Here is a 27,037-nt window from a genome sequence, read left to right as displayed (position 1 = left end):
GCTGCTCTCACCCTCCCTAGCGCAATTCCTTCCAAAAGGAATTTATTCCTTTTTTCTGCATCTAACTTTACACCCTGCCTAAGGCTCTCAATAAAAAGAAATAAAAATGGACACCTGGACCGAAAGATCAGCGGGCAGGGGGGGGGGGGGGGGGGTTCTAGGTACTTAGAAAACACCCCCCCCCCCCCTGCATGTGCATATGCAACCGGGTATAGGGCTTGATTCAGACCTGATCCCTGTTGTGCGAATTTCGTCGGATAGCCGCCGCCTAGACAGAGTGAATCCCGCCCCTGCTCAAGTTTGTGAATGATTTTGTCCATGCTATATCTGGTTATTACCGGAGGGCACCACGCAAGTTGGAATTGATTTATTTGCAGAGAATGCCGACCACACTGTCTATCTATCTATCTATCTATCTATCTATCTATATATATAAATTAAGTCAACATTCACAATGTTTCAGATTTTATATATATAATCTTAAACATTTTCTCATTATTTATTAAGGTTTGCCTGACACCTCAGATTTCATCATAACGATGCTAATGGCATATCTATTAACATACTGTATGCGATTAGTATTGTAAAAGACAGATCTGGTAAGAGCTTCCCTTTGAGGAGCTGCCTCCTCCAGGTGAGCGGAGGACTGTGTATTCTTAATGTTCATGATGAGCCAGTAAGCTGACTGTATATACAGATGTAGCCATACTCAGTGGTTGTTTGGTGTAGTAAGACGCATCCGTGACTTGGAGCGTCATACTGTGCCAGGGTGCCAGCTAATGTATTTTCAATGAGTCGTGGGTCGACTTTAACATGTGTGTATTTTTTGCCACAAATGTTTCACCTGCTACTTGACAGAGGGTAGATGCGGCTGGCTACATCTGTATCTAGTACATAGTTGCCGACTTTTAGGCTGTCTAGAGCAATCGCAACATTTTAGCCCTGTCCCCCCCCCCCCCCCCGCGGTGCAATGCCAGTATTTCAGGCTGACTGTACAGTATATACCCAATGCCCCTCATGAGGTAGACAGTGGGCTGACTGTATATACCAAGTGTCCCTGATGAGGTAGACAGTGGGCTGACTGTATATAGCTAGTATCCTTGATGAGGCAGTCAGTAGGCTGACTGTATATACCAAGTGTCCCTCATGAGGTAGACTAACGGTATATACAGTATCTAGGGTCTCCAATGGGACCTGCGTTTTTAATCCATGTGAATAAGGGTCATAATAGCACCTTCAAGAATTAGAGTTCATGGCGCAACTATGTCTCATAATGTTGTATATACATGTTCTCTAAACTCAAGTGTAGTGATAACAACACTAAATGTATATTTAAAATTTATTTAAATGGTCTTTCACCATAACTGTGAGCTACAGTATATTTGAGATCATAGTTTGTTGTAAACACATTATATAAGTACATTCAATATAATAAGTGTTTGTGTTTCAGTGGGTTTATAAGAGGATCCTTATTATCAAAATAACTTTTACAGCTGAGGGACAGATGTGTGGCATCGTTTTCTCTGCACTGAACTGTATCTAATTGCAGTTACAATGCTCTGCACTTCCTGAGTGGCAATAACGGATCCCTGTAGAAGGGATTCTGCCAACCAAAATATCTATAAGGCATAATGCAATATGTAACACATGATTAATTTGTAGCCATAAAATCCTAATGGCATCTACATAATATAATTTAAATAGTTTTATAGGTTATAAGTTTTATTAACACCCGTCCAAAGGTGCAGGTTAGGTCATTATGGGGCTACATGTGTTTCTTGTTTAATACAATGCAGTGCTTGGAAGCCAACAAAAGGAGGGAAGTGGTCAGTAATGGGTCCAGGTTTTTAGAGCAGATACAGTAGGTGAAAAAAAAGGAGCAGCTTTTGCAGAGGCAGAGCCAGGAGTTACAAGGCTTCATGTGAGTACAGGTAACGGTGTCTTGCATTTTGGAATTATGTATTATTTATGTAATGATAGTAAAAACTTTTTTGTGATGAAATCATGAAATTTAGTGGGGTATTCAATGTTGGGTCACGGCTGTTGGGCTGGCCCGACAGCCGTGACCCTGTCCAGTTCTCGGTCTGCTTGACTGAGAATTTGCAGGCGGGATTCAATGTCCCGTCTGCCGCGGGTCGAGAAGGGAGAGTGGCCGCGAGCTGTAGCCGGGAATCGGTGAACTGCGGCCGGGAGCTCGTCAATTCCCAGCCGTTCTCGGCAGAACGAGCCCAACTGCTTGTGAAGTCGGGCTTGTTCTGCCGAGATCCCCTGTTCAATGCTGTCGGGGAATAGGACCCCGCAGCCATCTCCCGCGTCGGGAATGGCTGCGGGAGGATTGAATATCCCCTTAAGGTTAGGAACAGGAAATGCAAATCATTTAACAAACAAACAAAAATTAATTTCAATTTGTAATTGATATACATATTCAAATAATGTATTTTTTCCTTTGTTATATTAATCAATTATATATTTGCAAAGATATTAAGGTGGGAATTTATCAAAGAGATAATGTGGAGAGAGATACAGTGCTAATCAATTAGCAGGGTGTGCTAATGAAATAGAACATCATGAAATGTATTAATAAAGTGTAACAATGGAAATGTTGGATGATGAAGCTGTACACTGTCTGGATCTAGAGACTTGCAGTGGTGTTGAAAAGTGAGGGGAGCGGGTACTTTTTTACCCAGGCCCAGATCTGCTGCTACTTCCTCCTTGCAGGAAGCCGGCCAGTGGGGAGGGAGAGGTCAGGCTGCTGCCGCAGCACAGCCTCTCTCCCCAGATCAGTGCCATGTGCTGAGCTGGTTAGAGAGTCAACTACAGCGGCAGCCTGTCCTCTCTCTGCCTCTGTGTGTATATGAGGATTCCGCACCATGCAAGAAAAGTTTTTTCATTGGGGTGCGGCCACACCATTTTCCAAAGGCCATGCTCCATCCATTTTATTGAGGCTTGGCCGACCTGTCAGTGCCCCTGGAGACATGATCTGCATTTGCCACAGTTTAAATGTCGCTGTAAGCCAATACCAGCAAATTTTGCCGTTAAACTTAATCATGAGGGACAATTTGGTGTGTTATAGATACAGAATATTAAATAGGAAGCTTAGTTACTACACGTGTGGGCTAAATAACAAACACAAATAGCATATTTTCTTATTTGAATTTATAAGCATGTGTCCCTTATGACAACCAAAATAGTACATACACTAATTGGATAAGTCAGTGTTTTGGTGATTCTTATCTGACGGTGTCCTTCACTTTAACCATTACTACACTTTTATCATGGTTTGATATAACCTTTGCACTTTGGGTCACATTGTGATTTGCATGTACTGCAAAGCATTCAATAAATCATATGGATCTATGACCAAGGTACTAATTAAGTCAAGAAAATAACTATAATGTGGACACTAAAATATTAATGATATGATGCATATTGGTAAGCAGTGTATTGGAGAGAGTCCTGGCCTTAGGTGCAGAATAATAGATTCCTTCCATACCACTGAAATATCTTGTGCTTTGTGACCCGCTTGGTGTTTCCACAGCAGTCAGTGCTCCCTCCCACCTACACACACACACAAACAAACACATGACAGGGTATTGTCTAATCGCTGTGCCCAACTATCCCCCCACAAATGACATAACTCTCTTGTTGGATAAAATTGGCCACAGCAGCCATCTTTATTGAAACAATACAATTTTAAACAATAATCCAAAAACATTCCCACGGAAGGTGGTCCCCGAGGCCCTCAATAAATATATATCCACACCTCTAAGCACTTCCAGGAGCTCTTACCCCCAGCCGATAGCGATTGGCTCGAGGGCACCAATTGTACACACCCAGTGCTCATTAATTAACCTCACCCAGGGGAGTCCAGCCCCCTCATGGGGCCCTCCCCGCCGCATAATTAAGCCTCAATGCCACCAACCTCGAGGACCCCCCTCCGCACAGGCCACTGTGACAAAAAGACATCCTATCAAATATTCCACCTAAACTATAAAAAATAGGGAAGGGTGGGTGGGAGCTGTTGAGAAAATCTCCCAGTGACCCCTATTTCCTGCCTGAACCCTGCTTATATACCCCTCCAACACCCCGTTAAGCCCCTCCCCCTATGACCCTCTCCTTAAGCACTCCTCCTATGACAAACTGCTAGTCAGCTCCCTACAAACCCTGTCAGGGGAGCCTACCCCCAGGCTTTGCCTCCAGTCCGGCTCCTACATGACAGGGTATTGTCTAATCGCTGTGCCCAACTATCCCCCCACAAATGACATAACTCTCTTGTTGGATAAAATTGGCCACAGCAGCCATCTTTATTGAAACAATACAATTTTAAACAATAATCCAAAAACATTCCCACGGAAGGTGGTCCCCGAGGCCCTCAATAAATATATATCCACACCTCTAAGCACTTCCAGGAGCTCTTACCCCCAGCCGATAGCGATTGGCTCGAGGGCACCAATTGTACACACCCAGTGCTCATTAATTAACCTCACCCAGGGGAGTCCAGCCCCCTCATGGGGCCCTCCCCGCCGCATAATTAAGCCTCAATGCCACCAACCTCGAGGACCCCCCTCCGCCACAAAGCACGAGGTTAAACCCTTAACCCCGTGCGCCCCCCCCACATCCGGAACGCTGTTTCTATTCCCTCTTGTAGTCCCAAAGACCAAACATCTATCCCCACAGCATTCAGGTGCACACCGTCACCTCTCCAAAATGCCCCGGCACCAGACTCAAGTTCCCTGTGCCTCACCACAACAGCCCCGTTCCTGGCCATAAAACGCCCAATCGCCCTGTTAACTTTAATCCGTGCCTTATTGAGCTTGTCAGCCGACCTCGCATCCCTCCAATAATGGCGTGGCACGATGTCTGACCAAACCGTGATTAATTCCGGAAACATTGCCCATAACCGTAGGAGATCAAACTTGATATCCCGTATCAACTCCCTAAATGGTCTGCTCCCAAGGTCATTCCCGCCCACATGCAGAACTAATATGTCGGGAACCCTATCGAGCCGAACAAAACGGTGAAATTCCTGCAGCACTCCACTCCATACCATACCGCGTTTTCCCAGCCAGCGAACCACTGCCTCCTCTCTATCCAAACCCAGCTGGCGGCCGTTCGGTCTGACATCAGCCCGTAAAGCTCCCCAAAAGACATATGAATGTCCTAAAATCCAAATCAGGCACGGAGGCTGCCCTAAAACAGAAAAAACACGGTCAACCTCAACAATCCCCTAAACGAACATAAGACCGAAAGCGAGACGATTCCCACCGCCCAATATGCTTAATCAACTCATCCCCAAATCCCATTCTAGCAGCCTCAGTTGCGGCCCCAATGCGGAAAGAGTGACCCGCGTATTCCTCCCCCTTGAGGCCCAACGTCCGCAGGACTGCTCTAAACACACTTGTGAACTGAAACCGTGATAAAAAGGATCCATTCGCATGCATCAGCAAAGGATCCCTTTCCCTGCCCACTCTGACCTCCTTAAATATCCTCAGCCGTGCCACCGGGCACATATCTGAGCCTGGTACAGAGAAGAGAACTACCTTCTTCCCCCTCCCTAACTGATCCGTCTTAGACCTCCTCACCACTAGCTCCACCCTATCCGAGTATAAATCCACATCCTCTCCTAACAAACCTCCCGGCCTGGACACGCTTGGACTCACGAGCTCCCCAATCCGCAGTGCCCCGAAGAAGGCAAGCGAAAAAGCTACCCCAAACAACCTTTCCTCGAAATTGGAACTACAGACCTCCCCTAATTTCATGCCCATATTCTGTAACAACTGGAAAGACACCGGCCTTCTCTGATCCTGTACGACATGACCTCTCCTCCAACCTTTTAAAGCCTGCGCAATCAGGAAATTCTTAGTGACGTCAGGCCTGCCGCCTGCACGAAACCCAAAAGCCAAGCCCGCCATGCAGCGCGTGATTTTTGCCACTGACCAACCAATCTCCTTACAATGGCCTATATATAGCAAGACAGCCAACTCGTCATCATCCTCCTTCAGACCTACTACCTCACGCCATTCTAACCAGCTCCGCCATTCCTGATTGTATGCCGACCATGTATTCGGGGCCAAGGATTCCCTGATGAGCTGATCGACTACCCGTCCAGCAGAGCCCAGAGCCGACTCGGGAACCCGGTCCCCTCCCCGTCCGCCTCTGGTGCCAACTCCCGAAAACGCTCCCACTGTGAACGAGATAAAGCATCCGCAATGCCGTTAGAGACACCGGGAACGTGCCTAGCCACAACCCACAAATTCAAAGCCAGACATTCCAATACCAACTGCTGCAAAATGATGACCACTGGCGGTGAAGATGCCGACAATTGGTTAATAGCCATGACAACCCCCAGATTATCACAGTAAAAACAAATCTTCCTGTCGCGGAATAGCTCACCCCAAACAACTACTGCAACCAAAATAGGAAATAACTCCAACAATGCTAAGTTTTTGACCAAGCCTCTCTGCACCCAAGACTCCGGCCACCTGCCCACACACCAATGTCCCTGGCAATAAGCCCCAAAACCGCCACTCCCAGCCGCGTCTGTGAAAAGGTCTAGCTCTGTAGCCACGCACGTGTCTGACATCCACAACGCCCTGCCGTTGAAAGTTTCCAGAAAAGTTGCCCACACCCGCAAGTCCCCTTTCAACTCACTACCTAATCTGACAAAATGATGAGGAAGAACCACCCCTGCTGTCGCTGCTGCCAGTCTCCTGCTGAAAATGCGGCCCATCGGCATAATGCGACACGCAAAATTCAACTTACCCAGCAAGGACTGTAATTCCCGCAATCTAATTTTCTTCAACTGCAACGCCCTCCCCACCTCGGCCTTCAAACCCAGCAATTTTTCCTCGGGCAAACGGCACTCCATATTCACAGTATCAATGACGATACCCAAAAAACTGATCACAGTCGCAGGGCCCTCCATCTTACCTGGCGCAAGCGGGACTCCAAAATCTGCCGACACCCTTTCAACAGTCCTCAACAATAAGTCACATACACCGGTCCCCCCAGGACCAATACATAAGAAGTCATCTAGGTAATGAATAACTGAATTGCACCCAGAGACATCCTTAACCACCCACTCCAAAAAAGAACTAAAGGCCTCAAAATAAGCACATGACAAAGAACAACCTATCGGTAAACAACGATCAACAAAAAATTCCCCGTCCCAACAACAACCCAACAAACGCAAACTGGTTGGGTGAACCGGCAGCAAACGGAATGCCGATTCAATATCCGTCTTTGCCAATCTGGCCCCTTTCCCAAACCGCTTCACCCACTGAACAGCCGCGTCAAACGATGTATAAACCACCGAGCATATGTCAGGGTCAATGCCATCATTGACCGACGCCCCTTTTGGAAAAGATAAATGGTGTATAAGACGAAACTTGTTCGCCTCCTTTTTTGGCACCACCCCCAATGGAGAGACTATCAAATCTGGCCATGGTGCCAACCCAAAAGGTCCAGCCATACGACCCAGCTGCACCTCCTTACGCAGTTTATCCTGCACCACCTCTGGATGCTCCCTTGCAGACTTCAAATTCCTCCTTAAGCCCCCTGAAACCTGCACGTCGGAAGGTATCTTAAAACCTTCCCTAAACCCCTCCTCCAACAACACGGCTGTCTGCTGGTCAGGATACCTACGCAGATAGCCCAGCATCCTTTCCAGCCGAACCGGTGTCTCCCCCTTTTGAATTACCGTCCCGTGACTTCCCTCTGAAGCATTTATTTGCACCATGGGTCCCTCCACACGAGGAACATTCATGTTTAAATTTGCATTTTGCCCCAAAACGACATGACCCGTCATTAAAGGCAAAGCAGAGTCCCTTCTGCATGGCCGTCCCATTTGTGGCCTCCCTCGGCCCCCCCCCGTCCCCACGAAAAGGGCTGCCCACTTTTTGTGGGAGCCGTCACCTTTAACCATAAAGCAATATCCTTATGGTCCCAACGTATGTTAGGGCGAACAGCCTTCCTCTGCCTAAACTGCTCATCGTACCTGAGCCAAGCCAAGCCCCCATACACACGGTATGCCTCTCCTATCGCATCCATGTAACAAAACAAGCCTGAACAATTGTCAGGTGCCTTCTCCCCAATCACACTGGCTAAAATAGCAAATGCTTGGAGCCAGTTCGTGAATGACCGCGGTATCAGCCGATACCGCCGCCGTTCCTCCTCCTCCTTCTTCTCCTCCTTACGGGGCCTATCCAGATTAAAACGCTCTAAAGGGAGCAATGAAAATATATCCACGTATTCCCCTTTCCAAATCTTCTCCCTCACCTCCTGCTTCAGGTGGGCCCCCAATGGCCCCTCAAAGCATACATACACCTCCCCTTTTGCAGTGTCACTGAGCCTACCACTCTCCTCCTGCGTCCCAACACTGCCCCCTTCTGCCCCTGCACTACTGCTACTTTGCTCACCGCCGGATACCGGCACCCCGCTGCTCACCGGCACCCCACTGCTAACCGGCACACTATTACTGACTGGCACACTAATGGTAGCTGGTGTGCCCGAATACTGCGGCGCCCATGCTGCCGCCGGGGACGGCCCCGTCCCCTGCCGCAAACCCACCAACCAATCTGCAAAACCACTCAATAATTCAGTAAAGCCCCTACTCATTTCCCCTTGGAGGGCTAACCCTCCCCCCCCCCTGACTCTGTGCTAAAGCATTAACAGACATAGAGACAGACTCACCAGGCTGCCTGGGGGCTGTGAACCCAGCAGCCGCAGGTCCAGTGTCCTGACGAGACCCAGCCAATGAAGAGGGACCAGGTATTTCTCCATCATCTGCTGACGCTGTCATCTCTCTTCTCCTGTCCTCCCGACCCTCAGGTATAGCACCAGCCGGCGTGACCTCGTTGGAGGCGGAGCCAGCTGTGCGTCTCTCGCTCCGTGTACCAGGCCTGCGGTCCTCAGCCTGTACTTCTGCCCCCCTGGCACGACTCACCCCGCGCTGGGCAGCAGCATGCCCCGCATGCCCCGCCGCTCCAGGTCCAGTACCACGCACCGCCGGGTCTTCTTGCACGTGGGGGGGGGGGTCCCCCCCGCGCGGAGGGTTCCGCCTGCTGGTTGGATTCCTCCCAGACCTGGTCCTGCGGGCGGAAGGTGCCCGGCCCGCAGCCTGGCCTGGAGGGTCCCTGACGGGGCTCCTTGAACGGCGCTGAACCCTGGGGGACACAGATGGGCTGAAGCGCTCCGGAGGCCTGGACCTCCGAGGCCGTGCGCCCGCTGGAGCAGCCTCCTGCGTTGCTGCTCCCAGTCCCCCCAGCAGACCTGACATCTGCTGCTGCAGCCACTCAGCCCCTCTGGTGCCTGCTGCCTCCCTGAGGGCAGCCAGCGCCGCAGATACCTCAGCATCAGCGTTTGGGGAAGCCATGGGAGATGCAGTGCTGCTTAGCTGTTGAGAAAATCTCCCAGTGACCCCTATTTCCTGCCTGAACCCTGCTTATATACCCCTCCAACACCCCGTTAAGCCCCTCCCCCTATGACCCTCTCCTTAAGCACTCCTCCTATGACAAACTGCTAGTCAGCTCCCTACAAACCCTGTCAGGGGAGCCTACCCCCAGGCTTTGCCTCCAGTCCGGCTCCTACACACACACACACACACACACACACACACTCCTTCCATATCACTCCATCAGCCTTTGCCTTGTGACCCGCTTGGTGTTTCTACATTAGTCTGTGCCCCTAACGCTTACAAGATGTATTATCAATGGTATCTAGTACCTACCTGCCTACGTAAAATGTATACTTCCGCATCTAACCAATGCTGAAGGTGATGAGGTGAAGGAGGTACCCGTTTACACATATGGTGGACGGGCCCCAAGATTATACGGTTTTGGGATGAGGTTTCCCAGATTCTCCCTGCAGTACTTCATGTTCAAATACCAAAATCTCCCTGGTCGTTTCTTCTTGGCTGCCCAATTAAGTATCTTAATAAGTATACATCTTTCTATGCATATCTTGAATGCTGCTCACTGTTAGATTGCTAAGCAATGGAAGTGTGCTGATCCTCCTTCCTGCCTACAACTTCTTAACAATATCTGGCATGTGGCAGCCATGGAGAAAATATCAGCTTACCTCCACTATACTACTTATAAGTTCCTCATGGTTTGGTCCGATTGGTTCCTGTATAATAACACTACTCCAAAGGGAACCATCCCTTCCGTGTTTTCAGACCTCCTACCTTGATTGGTACTAGTTGTAATCATGACCCCTCCTACTTATAAATGCCCCATTTATTTTCCTTTAGGTGAGAGAACTCAGCCTGCCCCTTTCATCTAAAGAAAAGGAATGCTATGAGTAATACTGGAATGCAATATTTCAATTGTAATGCTTTATACAGTTATTTTATTTGAAGTGCTAAAATATTTATTTATGTCTGCCTGTTTCACTTATAGGAAGCAGTCTATCTAAGGAAGATTGGGCCATACAATGGCCAGCCTCTGAAGCAGGGAAGGAAAATATTGCCTACACCCAGCAAGAGACTGCTCAGTGGATCCGAACGCACCTTTCACAGAGTCCCAAACTACAGGCCAAATGCCTCCAGCACTATTGCCATTTGCCCGTAGCTCATGGATCTCTCTACACTAATGTAGACAGGTTGACTGTTGAAGCATATCCAGGCTCATGCCCCCCTATAGAGACTGGACACCGCTCATTACCACCATCCCCCCGCCAGCGGCATACAGCGCACAATCCACCAAGGACACCTAACATAGTGACCACTATGACCCCTCCCGGCACCCCCCCTGTAAGACGGAGGAACAAACTGAAACCACCAGGAACACCACCTCCTTCATCCAGAAAACTCATTCACCTAATCCCTGGATTCACCTCCCTGCATCGGAGCAAATCTCATGAGTTCCAAGTTGCCCACCGAGTGGATGAGTCTCACACACCCAAGTAAGTTTCATTTCTTATATCTTCTGCTATAGCTGCTATATTTCTGACCCAAATGTAATAGCCAGCGACATGCAGGCGATGTAGCTGCTAGATTGAAAGTAGCGATTGGTAGATCTTAAGGACAGGTTTGGCCACCCCCTGCTATAAACCGCATCACTCAGAAGAGACAAAGGGCCTGATTCAAGGTTGATCGGCCAAATTCCTTTTCCAAACTTGCATGTGCATGGGCGATTATGCGCATGTGCAGACTTCCTGTGTGAATGCCATCGGTGAGAATCACACTTGCTGAGGATTTGCATGGGCAGGGGGATCGCACGATTGCAGGCGGGCCGTCACATGACGTCAGCACCCGCCCCCAATTCGGTGATCGGCGACCAAGATAAAAAAACAGTTCAAACTGTCTTTTTTCTGCAAACTGCAGAAAAATCATTCGATGGTAAAAGACCATCGAATGATTTTTGCGGCAGGTCGTCCAAATGTGAGGGGATGTGTTCGCGTACACATCCCCTCGCATGCTACCAAGGCAATCGGGATGGCGGAGGGGCGGAGGGACGTGGGGGGGGGGTGTGTGTTCGATTGGGTGTTGGGTGCAGCCTAGCGAACAGGTCCGAATTGACGTTTGTCATTCGATAAAAATATGGGCAAAAGACCAATTATCAGCCATCCTGATTTTTCCTTTATATTTAGCAAACACTTGCCACTGAATATGTGCACACATGAAATTCTGTTTACAGATACATGGCCATGTGTGAGAATGCAGATATCCGGCCTATGCTATTTGCTAATGTCCTGGACAGTCTCACATAAGCAGCAGACAACAATATTTTACTGGAAGACTGGAAATGATCATTGCATGCAAACTGGAGGCCCAAATACCCCAGTAGGCAGATGGGATTGTGACTAAGGCATTAGTTCTAGCAGCGGAGATGGGTGCGGGAAGCAGGACCCCATACTGCAGCCTAATGCAGACACTGCTTCCTGGATCCTTCATTTCATCCACTAATTTGCAGCTGTTTTGGACCAGAGGTCCTTTTCTCTCTTCGTTAACCCCTTGGAAAACTCTGCAGAAGATGCTGAAACATTTTAAAGCTTTGATGTCTGTGTTAACAATTTTGAAAAACAATATTTCACTAGGTATAATTTTGTAATTACCGCACCTAATAAAGAAGGTGTGATACAAAGGAACACATTTTTCCCATTAAATCTATTATAAACTTGCCTACTCTCCTAGAATGGGTGCGAGGCTCCCCAAAAGGGGTTGGCAGGCAAGTCTCACACACTGGGGCAAATGTATTAAGCTTTAACAAGAGATAAATGCAAGGGTGATAAGGAGAGATACCAGGACGGTCTCAATGAGCTTGGTGCTGGTTTTTGATATACAGGGGGGGGGGGGCAACATATTTCATATTTTAACAATTTTACAAACAGAACCATGCACAGATCTCCCTGATCTGTGTATGGTTCTGTCGCATGCCAGAACCTTGACTATTTTTCAGGCGATTTTTGAGAATGTTTATTGTGCAATTTTATTTGCAACTTTGATGTTTGCATTTAATAAACATCTGGATGTGATTTTTGAAGTGCAATTTTTTGTTCACTGCAAAACGTGCAATTTCTTTTACTAAAAAACCGCACCCTATTACATGTCACCCCTAATGTCATCAGATGCACCTGTAGGAGAATACCTATTGCCGGTACACACTGAGCAATGTAGGCGATATGCCGGTCTGAACCGCCCAACCGGACGTCATATCATTCAGTGTGTTCCCAAGTTTAAGGCTGCTGTGTCAGATCTTCCCTGCTATGGAGAAGATCTCACAATTCCAAAGGTTAATCAAAGATATCCTATTTATATGTAGCATATTATTTGTGGGAGAATAATTTACAGTTTTGTTTCATTTTTAAGTGGAAATCAAGCTTAACTTAAGGTGTAAGAGCATGACAAGACTTTTAAGTAACATAATGCTAGTAAAAATCTCGAGATCAGCACACAACTATATGAAAAAAAATCATGTACCTGTCGGATAATCCATACACAGGCCTTGCTCAGTGCTGGAGTAGACTGTTAAGCAATACAACAACATAAAAAAAAACTTGATTAAAAGAAGCTCTTCTCTGAAAATAGCATTTTGCGAGTACAAAATAGCATCCACAGGGTGAATGATGTGGAAATAAAAAGATTTGCAGAGATTCCAGCTGTGAACTCTTACTTACAAGAGCAGCAGGATGCTGCTTTGATTATGATGCTTTAAAGATACTCGATTTTCTGCATGGAGAAAGCCAGCAATTTAAATGTAGCGCGTAAACTAGTTAATATTATGAAGAATACTCTCTCTCTCTCTCTCTCTCTCTCTCTCTCTCTCTCTCTCTCTCTCTCTATATATATATATATATATATACACATACACACCAGTTAAGCCGCTCGAAGCAAAAGCTTGGACAGTCTGCTACCTTGTGATTGCCTCTGTGTTTCTGTATTTGTGTTTGCCTCTGTGTTTCTGTATGTGTGAAAGAGAAAGATATAGTTTCACTCACTGATTAGACCAGCATATGGCAGTGTTTCGGTTACACACGGACACATATACATATATACATATATCGGATGTGATATCGGCCGATATATCGATGCAATCCGAAGCAATTTTTGACCTGTTCATAACCCTACTATCCACTACGCATGGAGTTGATTTGATATAGTGTGGCAAGCGCAGTAATCCGTAAAGCTCACCCTCTATGAAATATGTGTTTTTATATATGAAAACATAAGTAACAATCAAACAAAAAATTACATTTGTTTTTTAATATTACTGTTACATGCCCTTAGAAGAATATGGATATTTACTATTTACTATTTGTCTTTGCTATTTATTTCTAGAATTCTGTGATTTGCTTTTTATATAAAGTAGCAGTGATTCTCCACCTGTTCCAACTCCCTGCACATCGAACCAGATTTTAGAATTTCCAAGGCATTCAAAAATATGATATCTGAGAATATATTGCTCAGTGTCCTGTTTTCATCAGCGACCAGAGATGGTCGCTCAAAAAAAAAAGAGACTCTCTGCTGGAAGAAACAGCCGCTGGTCGCAGAAGCATGCTCCTCTGACCAGCGACCAACCCAGGGCTGGTTGCGGGAGCGCGCTCCCAATGACATTCGCCCCATACACACCCAGTATCCCCGGCAATTATGGCTTAAGAGATGTAAATGTTCATACTCAGCAAGGTCATCACCTGAAGAAATTGCCTAACACAGGGCAATGAAACGTTGTCTCACAATGGCCCTTATTCTGATCGGTGCGGCCCGATCAGTATATGCGGCCAGGACCGTGCAGGCGAATCCCCGCCTTCCATACGGATCGCCACCTCCGTCCGTACGCGGATATGTGGCGGTCCGCATGAAAGTGGACGGGGATACGCCTCCTCCATCTTGGGAGCAGCCCCTGCATTCGATGGTCGCCGACCATCGAATGCAGGGCCGCACGCTCCACCAGCTCCCGCCACCCAAGACCACACGGACACTTGTCCGTATGAAATCATGTATGGGGGCGGGCAGCTGACATCCGGCGATGTCAGATGCCCGCCCCCTACACATGCGTCACGGCTTCATTACCATGCATACGCCCCGCGTTTGCATGGAAACGCCCATCAAACGCGGGGCGTATGCATAGGGTAATGAGGCTAAGTAGCCCTTCATGCCCCTCTCTGCCCCCTGTGCGTCGTCTGAAGAATACGTGCGGCGAAATCGCCTGCACATGCGCAGAGTGACCTCTGCACATGCGCAGACGATAACCATCGGCGGTACGACCGCATGCGGTAAAATCCGCACCGATCAGAATAAGGGCCAATGTCTGCCTGAAGTGTCTCTTTTTACAAGTCGCTTGGAGTGCTGCTTCCTCCCCCTTTGGTTTATATATATATGAAAATGTGGCCTTGTTTTGCGCTGTCTGGGGGGCAGCACTTCTATAGTGCCTCCCTGTTAATTAGAGGCACAGAAAGTCAAGATAACGAAAGGAAGGAATATAGAAGTGCGCTCTATACTTTCAGTATCTCAGAAGTAGTACAAGTCACCAGTCAGAGAGTAAGGGACCTGTACTACTTCTGAAATACTGAAAGTACTACTAAGTACAATTACTCCAAAGTGACACCCACCTGTGAGCTGTAAAAAAGACATTATTTTAAAGCTTGTCCTGATTTCGGGTTACTATGGAGCACTACAGTTATGTATAACAAGGTGCCTCACATATACTTCGATATTGTTATACATCACACCCACTTTTTATTGAGATCATGGGCCAGATGTACTAAGCCTTGAAAAGTGATAAAATGGAGAATGATAAACAACTAGCCAATCAGTTCCTGCCTGACATTTTTCAAACACAGCCTGTGACAAGGCAGGTAGGAGCTGATTGGATAGCTGTTTATCACTCTACATTTTAGCACTTTTCAAGCTTAGTACATCTCGCCCCATATCTTTTTGCATAAACTTCATTGGATCCAGATCGCCCTTGAGGAATTCCTAGCAGACGAAACGTGTAGGATTATATCTGTGAATTCACTTTACTCAGATGTTGGAGCAAATATTGGAACCATATGTAAAAACGTCTATATGAAGAATCTATGTACTGTATCAATGATCCGAATAAATACAGTTGTTTTACTATAATGTATTTTTTATGGTGAGAGTATAGAGCACACTTCTATATTCCTTCCTTTTCATATATATATATATATATATATATATATATATAAAATATATATATATCTATATATATATATATAGATATATATATAATATACACACACAGAGAGCATTTTTACATTAACTCACTTATGCTTGCTTCATAGCACTCCGCCCCTCTTGCCCCCCAAGATTTGCACATCTATAGGGGTGTAGCTACTGGCCCATGGGAGAGACTATTACTGCTGCTGCTGCTGGTCATGCACAACAGCCCTGCTCCCGATGCCCTCACTGATGTTCGTGGAAGCTCTTGCGGCTGCCAGCTGATCTATCATATCGGAGCTAAGAGTTCGGATCGCGGTAGCCAGTTTAAAGGAGGACCTCCGCTGGCTCCAAAAAGCATGGAGGTTGTAGCATTGTGCTGTATCAGCTGGTTTTACAGAAAATTTGGTGACCTTGATGACTTCTCTGTCCCAGCTCCACCACTATAATAAATTCAAACATTATTTATAACAGTATTGTGAGCTGAGGCGAAATCTGCCCACACTAAAAAGAAATAAAACATTTTAAATGCAGTTTGTGGTAAATAGGTGAGTAGTATAGTACATTACTCTGCATGAAATTGCAAAGCTGTATAGAATTCATCACAAAATTGCATTTATCAATAATAAAACAAATAAAGGAAAACATGCCCCTCTGAAAACATTTCCGTTAGTACTGAAGTACTGTAGAGTATTGGTGCAATAGCGTATTCTTGTACAATAAGCAGTACTTCCTTACAAAACCAAACTCATTTGCAGGGAAAAAAAATTAATGAGCATAAAACAAGTGTGCAGCCGTGGGTGAATGAAGAGACAATGTAGTGATCATTTAAACCCCACAGAGGCTGTCTGCTGTTTGATGCTGATTATGCTCATCACAGTCATTAAATTGCCATTATGGAGTTAATATCCACAGGGATAAAGAGCCCCTATGATACACAGTTCAAATCTATTTCTGATTATTATGGCTAAAGCATCAGGTGAAGCAGTTCTATGGTTGATCAAAGGATGTTCAGTTTTGGGGGGAAAAGGGAAGTTTTTCTTTTGCTTATGTCTGGAATCCTCCCAAGTAAATAAGCCCTTTATCACTTGCCTGACATGGGGGCATTGCTTGCGACCACACCAGGCCGTGCATTATGTAATCTGCTAGCAATGCAACCAGTCAGAAACACAGAGTGCCGTCAGCCATAAGAAAAGTTTTATTGTTCCTCAGTGAGAAAAACAAAATAGCAATCTAGCAAATATGATACCTTTTAATGGCTAACAAAAATAAATGTTGTTAAAATGCAAGCTTTCGAGACTTCTTAGGTCTCTTCCTCAGGCATGGTATAACAAGGTGTGTGAAGAACCACATATATATACACAGCAGAGTAGGAACAAGATGTGATAGATGGACATTCTTAAGATCAAAACAAAACAAAATAACAGAATGAGCTTGTAAATTGAGTCCTTAATTGGTTTGTAGATAAGTAGTGTGAAAGTTTTATTGTCTCTAAGTTGATGACAGACCAGAGTTAGAGCTCCGATGCCCTCACTCTCTCTGGGCCAGTCTCCTCAGATGTTGTAGTGGGCCATAAATCCCTCGGATAGATTCAGTCCTGTGTTAAGGGTGTCAAACGTTGTCATTAATTTGTATTCCCAGACCCTCCTGTCTCTTTGTGATTTGAAATTTCCTTTTAGTATAATCACTTTCATATGATCCTGATTGTGTCCTGGGCTGCAGAAATGTTTGGCCACAGGAAAGTGTGTCTTTTTTTCTTTTATTGTGTGGCGATGGGACCTCATCCTTGCCTTAAGTTTTTGTCCTGTTTCTCCAACATACAGACCCCCAATAGGACATTTGGTGCACAGAATCAGGTACACTACATTGGTAGTAGAACATGTGAATGTCCCTGGGATCTTATAGTCCTGTTGTGTGTTGGGGATCCGTACACTGTCTGTAGTGAGGATATGGGCACAGGTTTTGCAGCTCCTTACATTGCAGGGATAGGTTCCTCTTTGTGTAATGGATGGCAGTGAACTTCGGATTATAATATTTTTCAGGTTTGCAGGTTGTCGGTAACATAGTAGTGGAGGGTCTGGGAATATTGTTTTCAGGTGGTCATCTTTGTGTATGATGTGATGTAGTTTTTTTGCAGTTTTTCTTAGCACCTCAAGCTGTGGGTTGTAGGTGACTACCAGGGGTACACGGTTGTTTCTTTCTCTTTCTTTATATTGGAGAAGTTGATTTCTGGGTATCCTGATGGCTCTGATAATCTGATCGTTGATTGATGTGGGATGATATCCCTGATTTAAAAAGGTCCCTTTAAGTTGTTTTAAGTGGACATCTCTATCTGCTGGGCTGGAGCAGATGCGATGATATCTGATGGCCTGGCTGTAGACAATGGATTTTTTGATGTGTTTCGGGTGGAAGCTGTCCCATCTGAGGTATGAAGGCCGATCCATGGGTTTTCGGTATAGGGTTGTCTGTATTGCGTTGTTTTGAATTGTTATAGTGGTGTCAAGGAAGTTTATCTCGGTATATGAGTAATTCATTGTCAGGTTTATTGTTGGATGAAATCTGTTAAATTTTTCATGGAAATGTATGAGTTCTTGTTCAGAATCAGTCCAGATGATCAGGATATCATCGATGTAACGGAAGTAAGCCAAGGGTTTGATTGAGCAGGATGCCAAGAAGTCACTCTCGAGTTTTGCCATGAACAGATTGGCGTATTGCGGTGCCATTTTACTGCCCATGGCGGTCCCGGTGCGCTGTAGAAATATTTCTTTGCCAAAGGAAAAATAATTGTGTGTAAGGATGAATTTTGTAAGCTGTGTTGCAGGACCAGAAGCAATCCCATTGGACTCAAGATATATCTGGCATGCTGTCAGTCCATCTTCATGGGGGATATTGGAATATAGGGATTCCACATCCATGGTGGCAAGGATGGCTCCATTAGGGAGGGGACCTAGGGTTGATAATTTATTCAGTAGGTCCGTGGTATCTTGGAGAAAGCTGGTTGTATGTCTCACCAGTGGTTTCAGGACACCCTCTACCCATCCTGAGATTTTTTCAGTGAGGGTTCCCACGCATGAGATGATTGGCCTCCCAGGGTTGCCGGGCTTATGTATTTTGGGAAGCATGTAGAATATTCCAATTCTGGGACTGTCGGGTATCAAGTCCAAAAGTTCTGTAGACTCTGCTGACAGCCCCCTGACAAGCCTTCTCAACTCCCTTAAATATTTTTGAGTTGGATCTTTGTCTAGGCTTGTCAGGGGGCTGTCAGCAGAGTCTACAGAACTTTTGGACTTGATACCCGACAGTCCCAGAATTGGAATATTCTACATGCTTCCCAAAATACATAAGCCCGGCAACCCTGGGAGGCCAATCATCTCATGCGTGGGAACCCTCACTGAAAAAATCTCAGGATGGGTAGAGGGTGTCCTGAAACCACTGGTGAGACATACAACCAGCTTTCTCCAAGATACCACGGACCTACTGAATAAATTATCAACCCTAGGTCCCCTCCCTAATGGAGCCATCCTTGCCACCATGGATGTGGAATCCCTATATTCCAATATCCCCCATGAAGATGGACTGACAGCATGCCAGATATATCTTGAGTCCAATGGGATTGCTTCTGGTCCTGCAACACAGCTTACAAAATTCATCCTTACACACAATTATTTTTCCTTTGGCAAAGAAATATTTCTACAGCGCACCGGGACCGCCATGGGCAGTAAAATGGCACCGCAATACGCCAATCTGTTCATGGCAAAACTCGAGAGTGACTTCTTGGCATCCTGCTCAATCAAACCCTTGGCTTACTTCCGTTACATCGATGATATCCTGATCATCTGGACTGATTCTGAACAAGAACTCATACATTTCCATGAAAAATTTAACAGATTTCATCCAACAATAAACCTGACAATGAATTACTCATATACCGAGATAAACTTCCTTGACACCACTATAACAATTCAAAACAACGCAATACAGACAACCCTATACCGAAAACCCATGGATCGGCCTTCATACCTCAGATGGGACAGCTTCCACCCGAAACACATCAAAAAATCCATTGTCTACAGCCAGGCCATCAGATATCATCGCATCTGCTCCAGCCCAGCAGATAGAGATGTCCACTTAAAACAACTTAAAGGGACCTTTTTAAATCAGGGATATCATCCCACATCAATCAACGATCAGATTATCAGAGCCATCAGGATACCCAGAAATCAACTTCTCCAATATAAAGAAAGAGAAAGAAACAACCGTGTACCCCTGGTAGTCACCTACAACCCACAGCTTGAGGTGCTAAGAAAAACTGCAAAAAAACTACATCACATCATACACAAAGATGACCACCTGAAAACAATATTCCCAGACCCTCCACTACTATGTTACCGACAACCTGCAAACCTGAAAAATATTATAATCCGAAGTTCACTGCCATCCATTACACAAAGAGGAACCTATCCCTGCAATGTAAGGAGCTGCAAAACCTGTGCCCATATCCTCACTACAGACAGTGTACGGATCCCCAACACACAACAGGACTATAAGATCCCAGGGACATTCACATGTTCTACTACCAATGTAGTGTACCTGATTCTGTGCACCAAATGTCCTATTGGGGGTCTGTATGTTGGAGAAACAGGACAAAAACTTAAGGCAAGGATGAGGTCCCATCGCCACACAATAAAAGAAAAAAAGACACACTTTCCTGTGGCCAAACATTTCTGCAGCCCAGGACACAATCAGGATCATATGAAAGTGATTATACTAAAAGGAAATTTCAAATCACAAAGAGACAGGAGGGTCTGGGAATACAAATTAATGACAACGTTTGACACCCTTAACACAGGACTGAATCTATCCGAGGGATTTATGGCCCACTACAACATCTGAGGAGACTGGCCCAGAGAGAGTGAGGGCATCGGAGCTCTAACTCTGGTCTGTCATCAACTTAGAGACAATAAAACTTTCACACTACTTATCTACAAACCAATTAAGGACTCAATTTACAAGCTCATTCTGTTATTTTGTTTTGTTTTGATCTTAAGAATGTCCATCTATCACATCTTGTTCCTACTCTGCTGTGTATATATATGTGGTTCTTCACACACCTTGTTATACCATGCCTGAGGAAGAGACCTAAGAAGTCTCGAAAGCTTGCATTTTAACAACATTTATTTTTGTTAGCCATTAAAAGGTATCATATTTGCTAGATTGCTATTTTGTTTTTCTCACTGAGGAACAATAAAACTTTTCTTATCAACTGGCTAACACGGTACCAAACTTTTTTCTTCCGTCAGCCATAACAAATGCTTCTAGCATCCGCCAATCACAGGGGGACCTCCAGGCGCGGATTTAGGGGTGAGGGTAACGACCACCCCCGCCTACTCGTATTATTTTCTTTGATTGGTTATAAGGGGATGCGGTTAATTTCCAGGCATTCGGAATCGCGGCGGTCAAAATCCAGACGCTGGAATCCCGACCGCCGAAATCCCGACCGCCGAAATCCCGAAACTTTCTCCCTCCATGGGCGTCCGCGACACCCATAGAGGGAGAATAAATTAGCGTGGCGAGCGCAGCAAGCCCGCAAGGGGGGGGGGGGGGGGCGATCCACGTCCCCCCCTTGAACGGATTTCGGCGGAAATATTTTGCAGTTACTGGTACATTTCAGGCTGATGCTATCAACACAAGCATCTAAATTCCATCCCAAAAACATGTGCCGCCCCTAGGCACATGCCTCACGTGCCTTTATGGGAAATTCGGCACTGGGGACCTCCGAGCCCGTCTATATTCCTGCACTCTCCCCAAGTGTCATGCCATGCTGCCAAACACTGCCTCATAGTGGAGCAGTCTCCCTGGAAAAAAAATCAACATCTCCCTCAACTCAGCCCCCCAGCAGCTGACATCAAAGATATGGTGGTCAGGGTGTTCCAATGGTGATATTTTTTTTTTGGGGGGGGGGGGGGGGGATTTAGACAAAAGCAAACAGTATTTTACAAATGTGAAAAAAGAAAATAATTTTTCTTTTCTTTTTAACAAAATTGATTTCAATAAGTCTTAAATATATGTTCTTGATCTAATTCAATTATAAAAAAATACTGACAATTTCTGAGCCCCTTTTCTTGGTAAAAAAAAGAAATCACAGTTAATTTATTGTTGTATACATAGTAAAATAATATACATATAAAATAAGGCCCAAATTGTCGTAATGCAATTATTCTCTTTAATTCTGATTCAGTGTTCGTAAAGACCAAATCTACAGAGCATTATAAACATGCATAGGTCTTGTCTGGACCACTGGAGGTCAATCACATAAAGAAATACAACCATACCGTACTTCCTGGAAAAAAAACCAAACCTAGTTCTTTGGACGTTAATGTTCCTGCAAGGAGTTGTATTAAATCCTACCATGCAGTCACACAATGAGATCTAAGTATGTAATTAGTACATCAAAATGTAATCAATTTAGTTAGTGATGAGTGTAATAGTTTTGAATTGCACAACTAACATCCTGAATAAAGCTATTAACACAATCATAGCATCTTTCCGTGTGTATTCCTGGGAATTGCCAGTAAATTTATTACATTAACTCTAATAGGGCCGCTGTTTCTAGTTACAGAGGAGCAAGACTGTAGATAACTCTCAAACTGCTTGTTTTATTACTGTACCATTGTTTACAGCTTAACAATAGCAAGCAAAAAAGTTTACTTTATACTCTGTGACAAAATAATATTAAAACTATGGACAACAAGGGTATTGGGTGGGTCCCTGCGCTATAATAGTGTCTCATTTTATATAGTGAAAGATAGATTTGCAAAGAGAGTTTCATGGGTTCCCAACCCATATTGTCAGGGTTGTAACTAGTACAGGTCGAGTATCCCGTATCCGAGTATCCGTTATCCGAATTTTTCAGAAAACCAGACATTCCAGAAAGTGAAAAAAATTTTTTTTTTTTGCTAAAAACTCACTGGGGACATTTGTAACAGCATCACTGGGGACATGATATGTAACTGGCACTATATATGTGCAAGACAATGATTGCTTGGCATTCAAATTCAATATCTGAGATAGTACACACATTTTGTTTCACGTTTTGAAACCTTGTTGTTTGAACAAATAAAATATATTTGTGTGTATTTTATGTGGTAATAAAATATATTTGTGTGTATATTATGTGTTTATACAGCATAAATGCAAGATACTTCAAAATACATCATTGAAATATTAAAATATTCCGAAATACGGAATAATCCGTTATCCAAATTTCTCCTGGTCCCGAGCATTTTGGATACGGATACTCAACCTGTATTTCAAAGGTAGCAGGTCATGAAAGTCTAGGTTGGCAAAATCTAGGTTGATCCCCAAAATGTCGTCATGCACAATGTCGACTATGGAAAAAGGCCAACACAGCAAAAGGACAACATGAACAAGGATCGAAACTTAGGGCCAGATGTATCAAGTTTGTAAAAGTGATAAAATTGAGAGTGATAAACAACCAGCCAATCAGCCCCTACCTGTCATTTTTCAAACCCAGCCTGTAACATGGCAGTTAGGAGCTGATTGGCTGGTTGTTTATCGCCATTTTATTACATTTTAAAATGGAAAGGTCAACACAAGATTTTTACTTTTTTTTTGTTTCATTGTGGACACCTGAGCATGTGGACCTAAAATTAATGTACCGCTTCACTTACCATACTTCAGGCCACGTTACCGATCCCAATGGGAGTCCCTGTGGGTGGTAAAGTATGAAAATGTAAAAAAAAGTTGCCCTTTTTGTATGTTGACCGATTGCTTGTGTCAAGATTTTTACAGTGTTGACCATATGCTATAGACCTATTGACACAAAGGGAACCGGATAGCTATTTCCACAAAAATATTAATACAAGTCCTTTAGATCAGCTATTCTCAAACTGTGGGTCCTGACCTTCTCAGCATGGGGCCACGACTCCATGTTGCTGACTATAAGGCTGATGACTTTTCAAATCTCAGTCAGTGATTCAAGTCGAGTCTGAAAAATCTGTTGAATTGTCTTTTAGTTTAGGCTCCACAATGCTGCCATGTATGTGCTGTTTGCTGACTACACAAGTGATGTGAAGACCTTCTGCAGTAACTTGCTGGGGTCCTGTAATTATTCTTATTGTCTGATGGGGCCCCAGAGCAAAATAGTTTGAGGACCCCTGCTCTAGATAAAATAATAAATAAAACTATATATCATATTTTGGAGGGAGGGGGAGCAAAAGTCACTCAAACCTTAGCAGGTTTCCCATGTGTATGTGTATTAGAATTAATTATCTATTTCCCAGTATGATACACACTTAGTACAATGCATGATTCTTTGTGTATAGAAATCACTAAACATCTCTTTATATTCTATATAAATAGTTTTATTGCCAAGTGAGTAACAAGTAAATTAAATCATTTTAGTTTCAGGCTAAAGAAATGTAGTGGTGCTGAACAACCATTTGTTTGAATATCCCATTATATTTTCTTCTATATGATAATTAATTAGTGCTCTTGCATGATAAAAGTGAATATTAGTAAAACATTGCAGCTCTGGAGAAGCAGGGTGCCACTGTATCTGTGCAATGATCATGTACCGGAGGCTATCCCAATGCATTTGTATTATTTATGATAATTAGTATCCCCAGAACATCTGTTTTATCATTGTAATGAACTGATGAGCATATAACCACATGCTATGGGTGAACCATACTCCCTGTTAGTGGATTTGCTGCATGTTTGTTGATTTGCTGCGACCCCTGTTCGTCTGACTTTGTAATTATTAACCTTATCGCTCAGTTTTAACATACAGTACACCTGATAATTAGATTTAACATAAAGGATTTTGCCTATGGAAAACAAATATGTTGCTGTGCGTGTGTTGTGACATTCCTCCAGATCTGTGGAGGTTATTCTGATCGTAGCGGCCAAACGTGCGTACGTTCGCTATTAACGTACGCTATCCGTACGCGGCCGTTGGGGTTAGGTCCACCCACAACTCAGCCTCATTCGTACGGCCAGAAACATCGGCAAAGGGGAGTGGCGTACAATTGAGCGTACGCCAACGTACACGGACGGGCCAGCCCTTACACTCCGACAACTGGCGTACAATTGAGCGTACACCACCGTTTACGGACGTCTCTCGGCCGTCTTCCCACCGACTTCTTGCGGCTATCTGAGCGTACGCCAGCTTGCACGGACGGGTCCCTATTGTTTTCAATAGAAAAGTCAGCTTATGTCACCGCTCGTGAGAGTGAGCGTACGTCCGTGTACGCTGACATACCCTTCATATATATAGACCTGCAAATCGTGCCTTTCAACTATAATTATGAAAATTAATTAATTGATTGAATTAATTAATGTGCAAAATAGTGGCCATGGGCTTAAAACATTGCTGAAACATCCTTTGTAGGTGTTAGATGTGGTTTATGTTCTTGTATCATAAATACAAAACCTATGTTTGTATTAGAGTGAACACGTTGACACATGTCGACTTGTGTAGATTGAGTGTGCTACTGTGTAAAGTCTATGAAAGCACGTAGGGAATGTGTATAACTGTTTAACAAATACCTACCTTAGCATATATAAGCAGGTCTTAAAAAGATTCTTACCTTAAATTAAACAAACCTTTAAATGTAGAGAAGTATAGAAAGATAAGCTTCCAATGTGTTTGAGTGCTGTGTGTGGCTTGCAGGTAGTGAAATCATGGTTTGGACTTAATAGACTGCAGCATTGCTTATTACATTCAGGTGTATGTGTTTGGTAGTAATCCGCGTAAATTAGCAAACCCAGGCGCACGCTGGCATGCGGTATCTGTAGGGGTGGTTTGAGATGTCGGTTGGCGGCCGCCTGTTTTGTGTCCGAAATGAACGGTGCTTTAGTCGATCGTGCGGTAGTAGCACCGCTCATTTTTGGTGCACACCCCCGTGTACGCCCATGTTTACGCCCATTTTCCCTCATTATTTCGGCCGCTCCCCTCATCACGCCCCTCTGCCGCCCCCAATGCCCGTACACTCGCGTATAGGTTTTTTCGCACGTAGAGACCCGTCCGTAAGCGTTGTGGAGTGTTCGCGCCTGCGCATTAGCGAATGTACGCATGCGCAGATCATAAAAAATCCCGGGACGTACGCGTACGGCCCGGCCGCTCCAACCAGAATAAGGCCCTGTATCTGGCCTTTTTTCCCTTGATGTGGGTTTTTTGTGATTTTTTTTTCAAAAGTAGAAACATGTTGGTGAATTTAAATGGGTATTTACAATAATGAGAATCTAATCACACAAGCGTAATCACCGACAATGTAATGGTTAACATTACTGCCTCACGGCGCTGAGGTCATGGGTTCAATACTGTGTGGAGTTTGTATATTCTCCCCGTGCTTGCGTGGGTTTACTCCAGTTTCCTCCTAGAATCCAAAGATATACTGGTAGGTCAATTGGCGAAAAAAATTAACCCTAGAATGTCTGTGTGCGCGTGTACATGTGGCAGGGAATATAGATTGTAAGCTCCACTGTGGTAGGGACTGATGTGAATGTTCAAACACAGATGGAGCCGGCCTGGTCTTTGCAGGGGCTAGCGAAAGTATCGCCAGCCCCCACCACGAGATGCTCGCGCGCACCGTGGCAACAGAGCTTGCCCCGGGTCCCTGCTGCCTCCCCCGCCGTCGCCGCCTGTATAGTAGAGAAACTTTTATAGTGCCTATTTGCTTTGAAAAGTTCTAATTCTGGAAATAAGGCTTTTTTCTCTATTAAGGGCTGCCACCAGCGGCTGCAGCTCTACCCTGATTATGTAGCCCTCTTTTGCAATAGCTTCTCCATGTAAGGTAGATATCACTGATTTAACAAGCACTGCCATTGTCCGCCACCTCAAGATGATGTGCAGAGGAATGATGTAGGAAATTATGCTATATTGCTAAATAAAGTATTTTTACCATTTTTTTTTAATGGATCCTTTATTTATTTTTTTATAAAAAGTATGTATTTTGTTTTTCTGATTAATTTATTTTTTTCAATTTTTTATTGAATCTGCACTTCCAGTGCAATCAGTACAGTATGCATGGGTCATGCATAGATGAAAGTGAACCCAGCTGGATAATAATATAGTATTTAACAAGATTCACAATTGTCCTTTAATTACTATTGACATCTCCGTAAGGAGATGGTTAGCAAAGATGTAGGAACAATGCTTTATTGCTAAAAAAATAAAAAAAAGAATTTGTCATTATACAAAATAGTATATATTTATCAAGGCAACACAAATACTGGTGGCCCCCCCATCTGACGTGTCTATGGCCCTACTAGGAGTGGGATTCAGCCACAGAAGTGATCAACGGCTTTCAATTAACTGTTTCAAACTCACAGTATAGGAGAGGTCCCCCTTTGGGAGCAGGAGTCCGGTGGCAGATGACTCCATTGCCCCCCAGT

At 44.7% G+C, this 27,037-nt stretch overlaps 1 protein-coding gene across 4 annotated transcripts in view; it reads left to right on the top strand.

Moving 5' to 3' along the window:
- KSR2 (kinase suppressor of ras 2) overlaps positions 1-27,037 on the top strand; it is a 435,191-nt gene that overhangs the window by 157,194 nt on the left and 250,960 nt on the right. For all 4 annotated transcript variants that reach the window (XR_014445794.1, XR_014445796.1, XM_083151467.1 and 1 more), the window contains exon 4: positions 10,398-10,902. Coding sequence is in view for 2 of the 4 variants with exons in the window: in XM_083151467.1 (XP_083007593.1) it covers positions 10,398-10,902 (505 nt within the window). In the remaining 2 variants the exon portion in view is untranslated. The remainder of the gene's footprint in view (positions 1-10,397; positions 10,903-27,037) is intronic.

Source organism: Crinia signifera, chromosome 1 (assembly GCF_055691185.1).
Source record: "Crinia signifera chromosome 1, ASM5569118v1, whole genome shotgun sequence".
NCBI lineage: Eukaryota > Metazoa > Chordata > Amphibia > Anura > Myobatrachidae > Crinia > Crinia signifera.
This window is presented reverse-complemented; position numbering and strand designations above follow the sequence as displayed.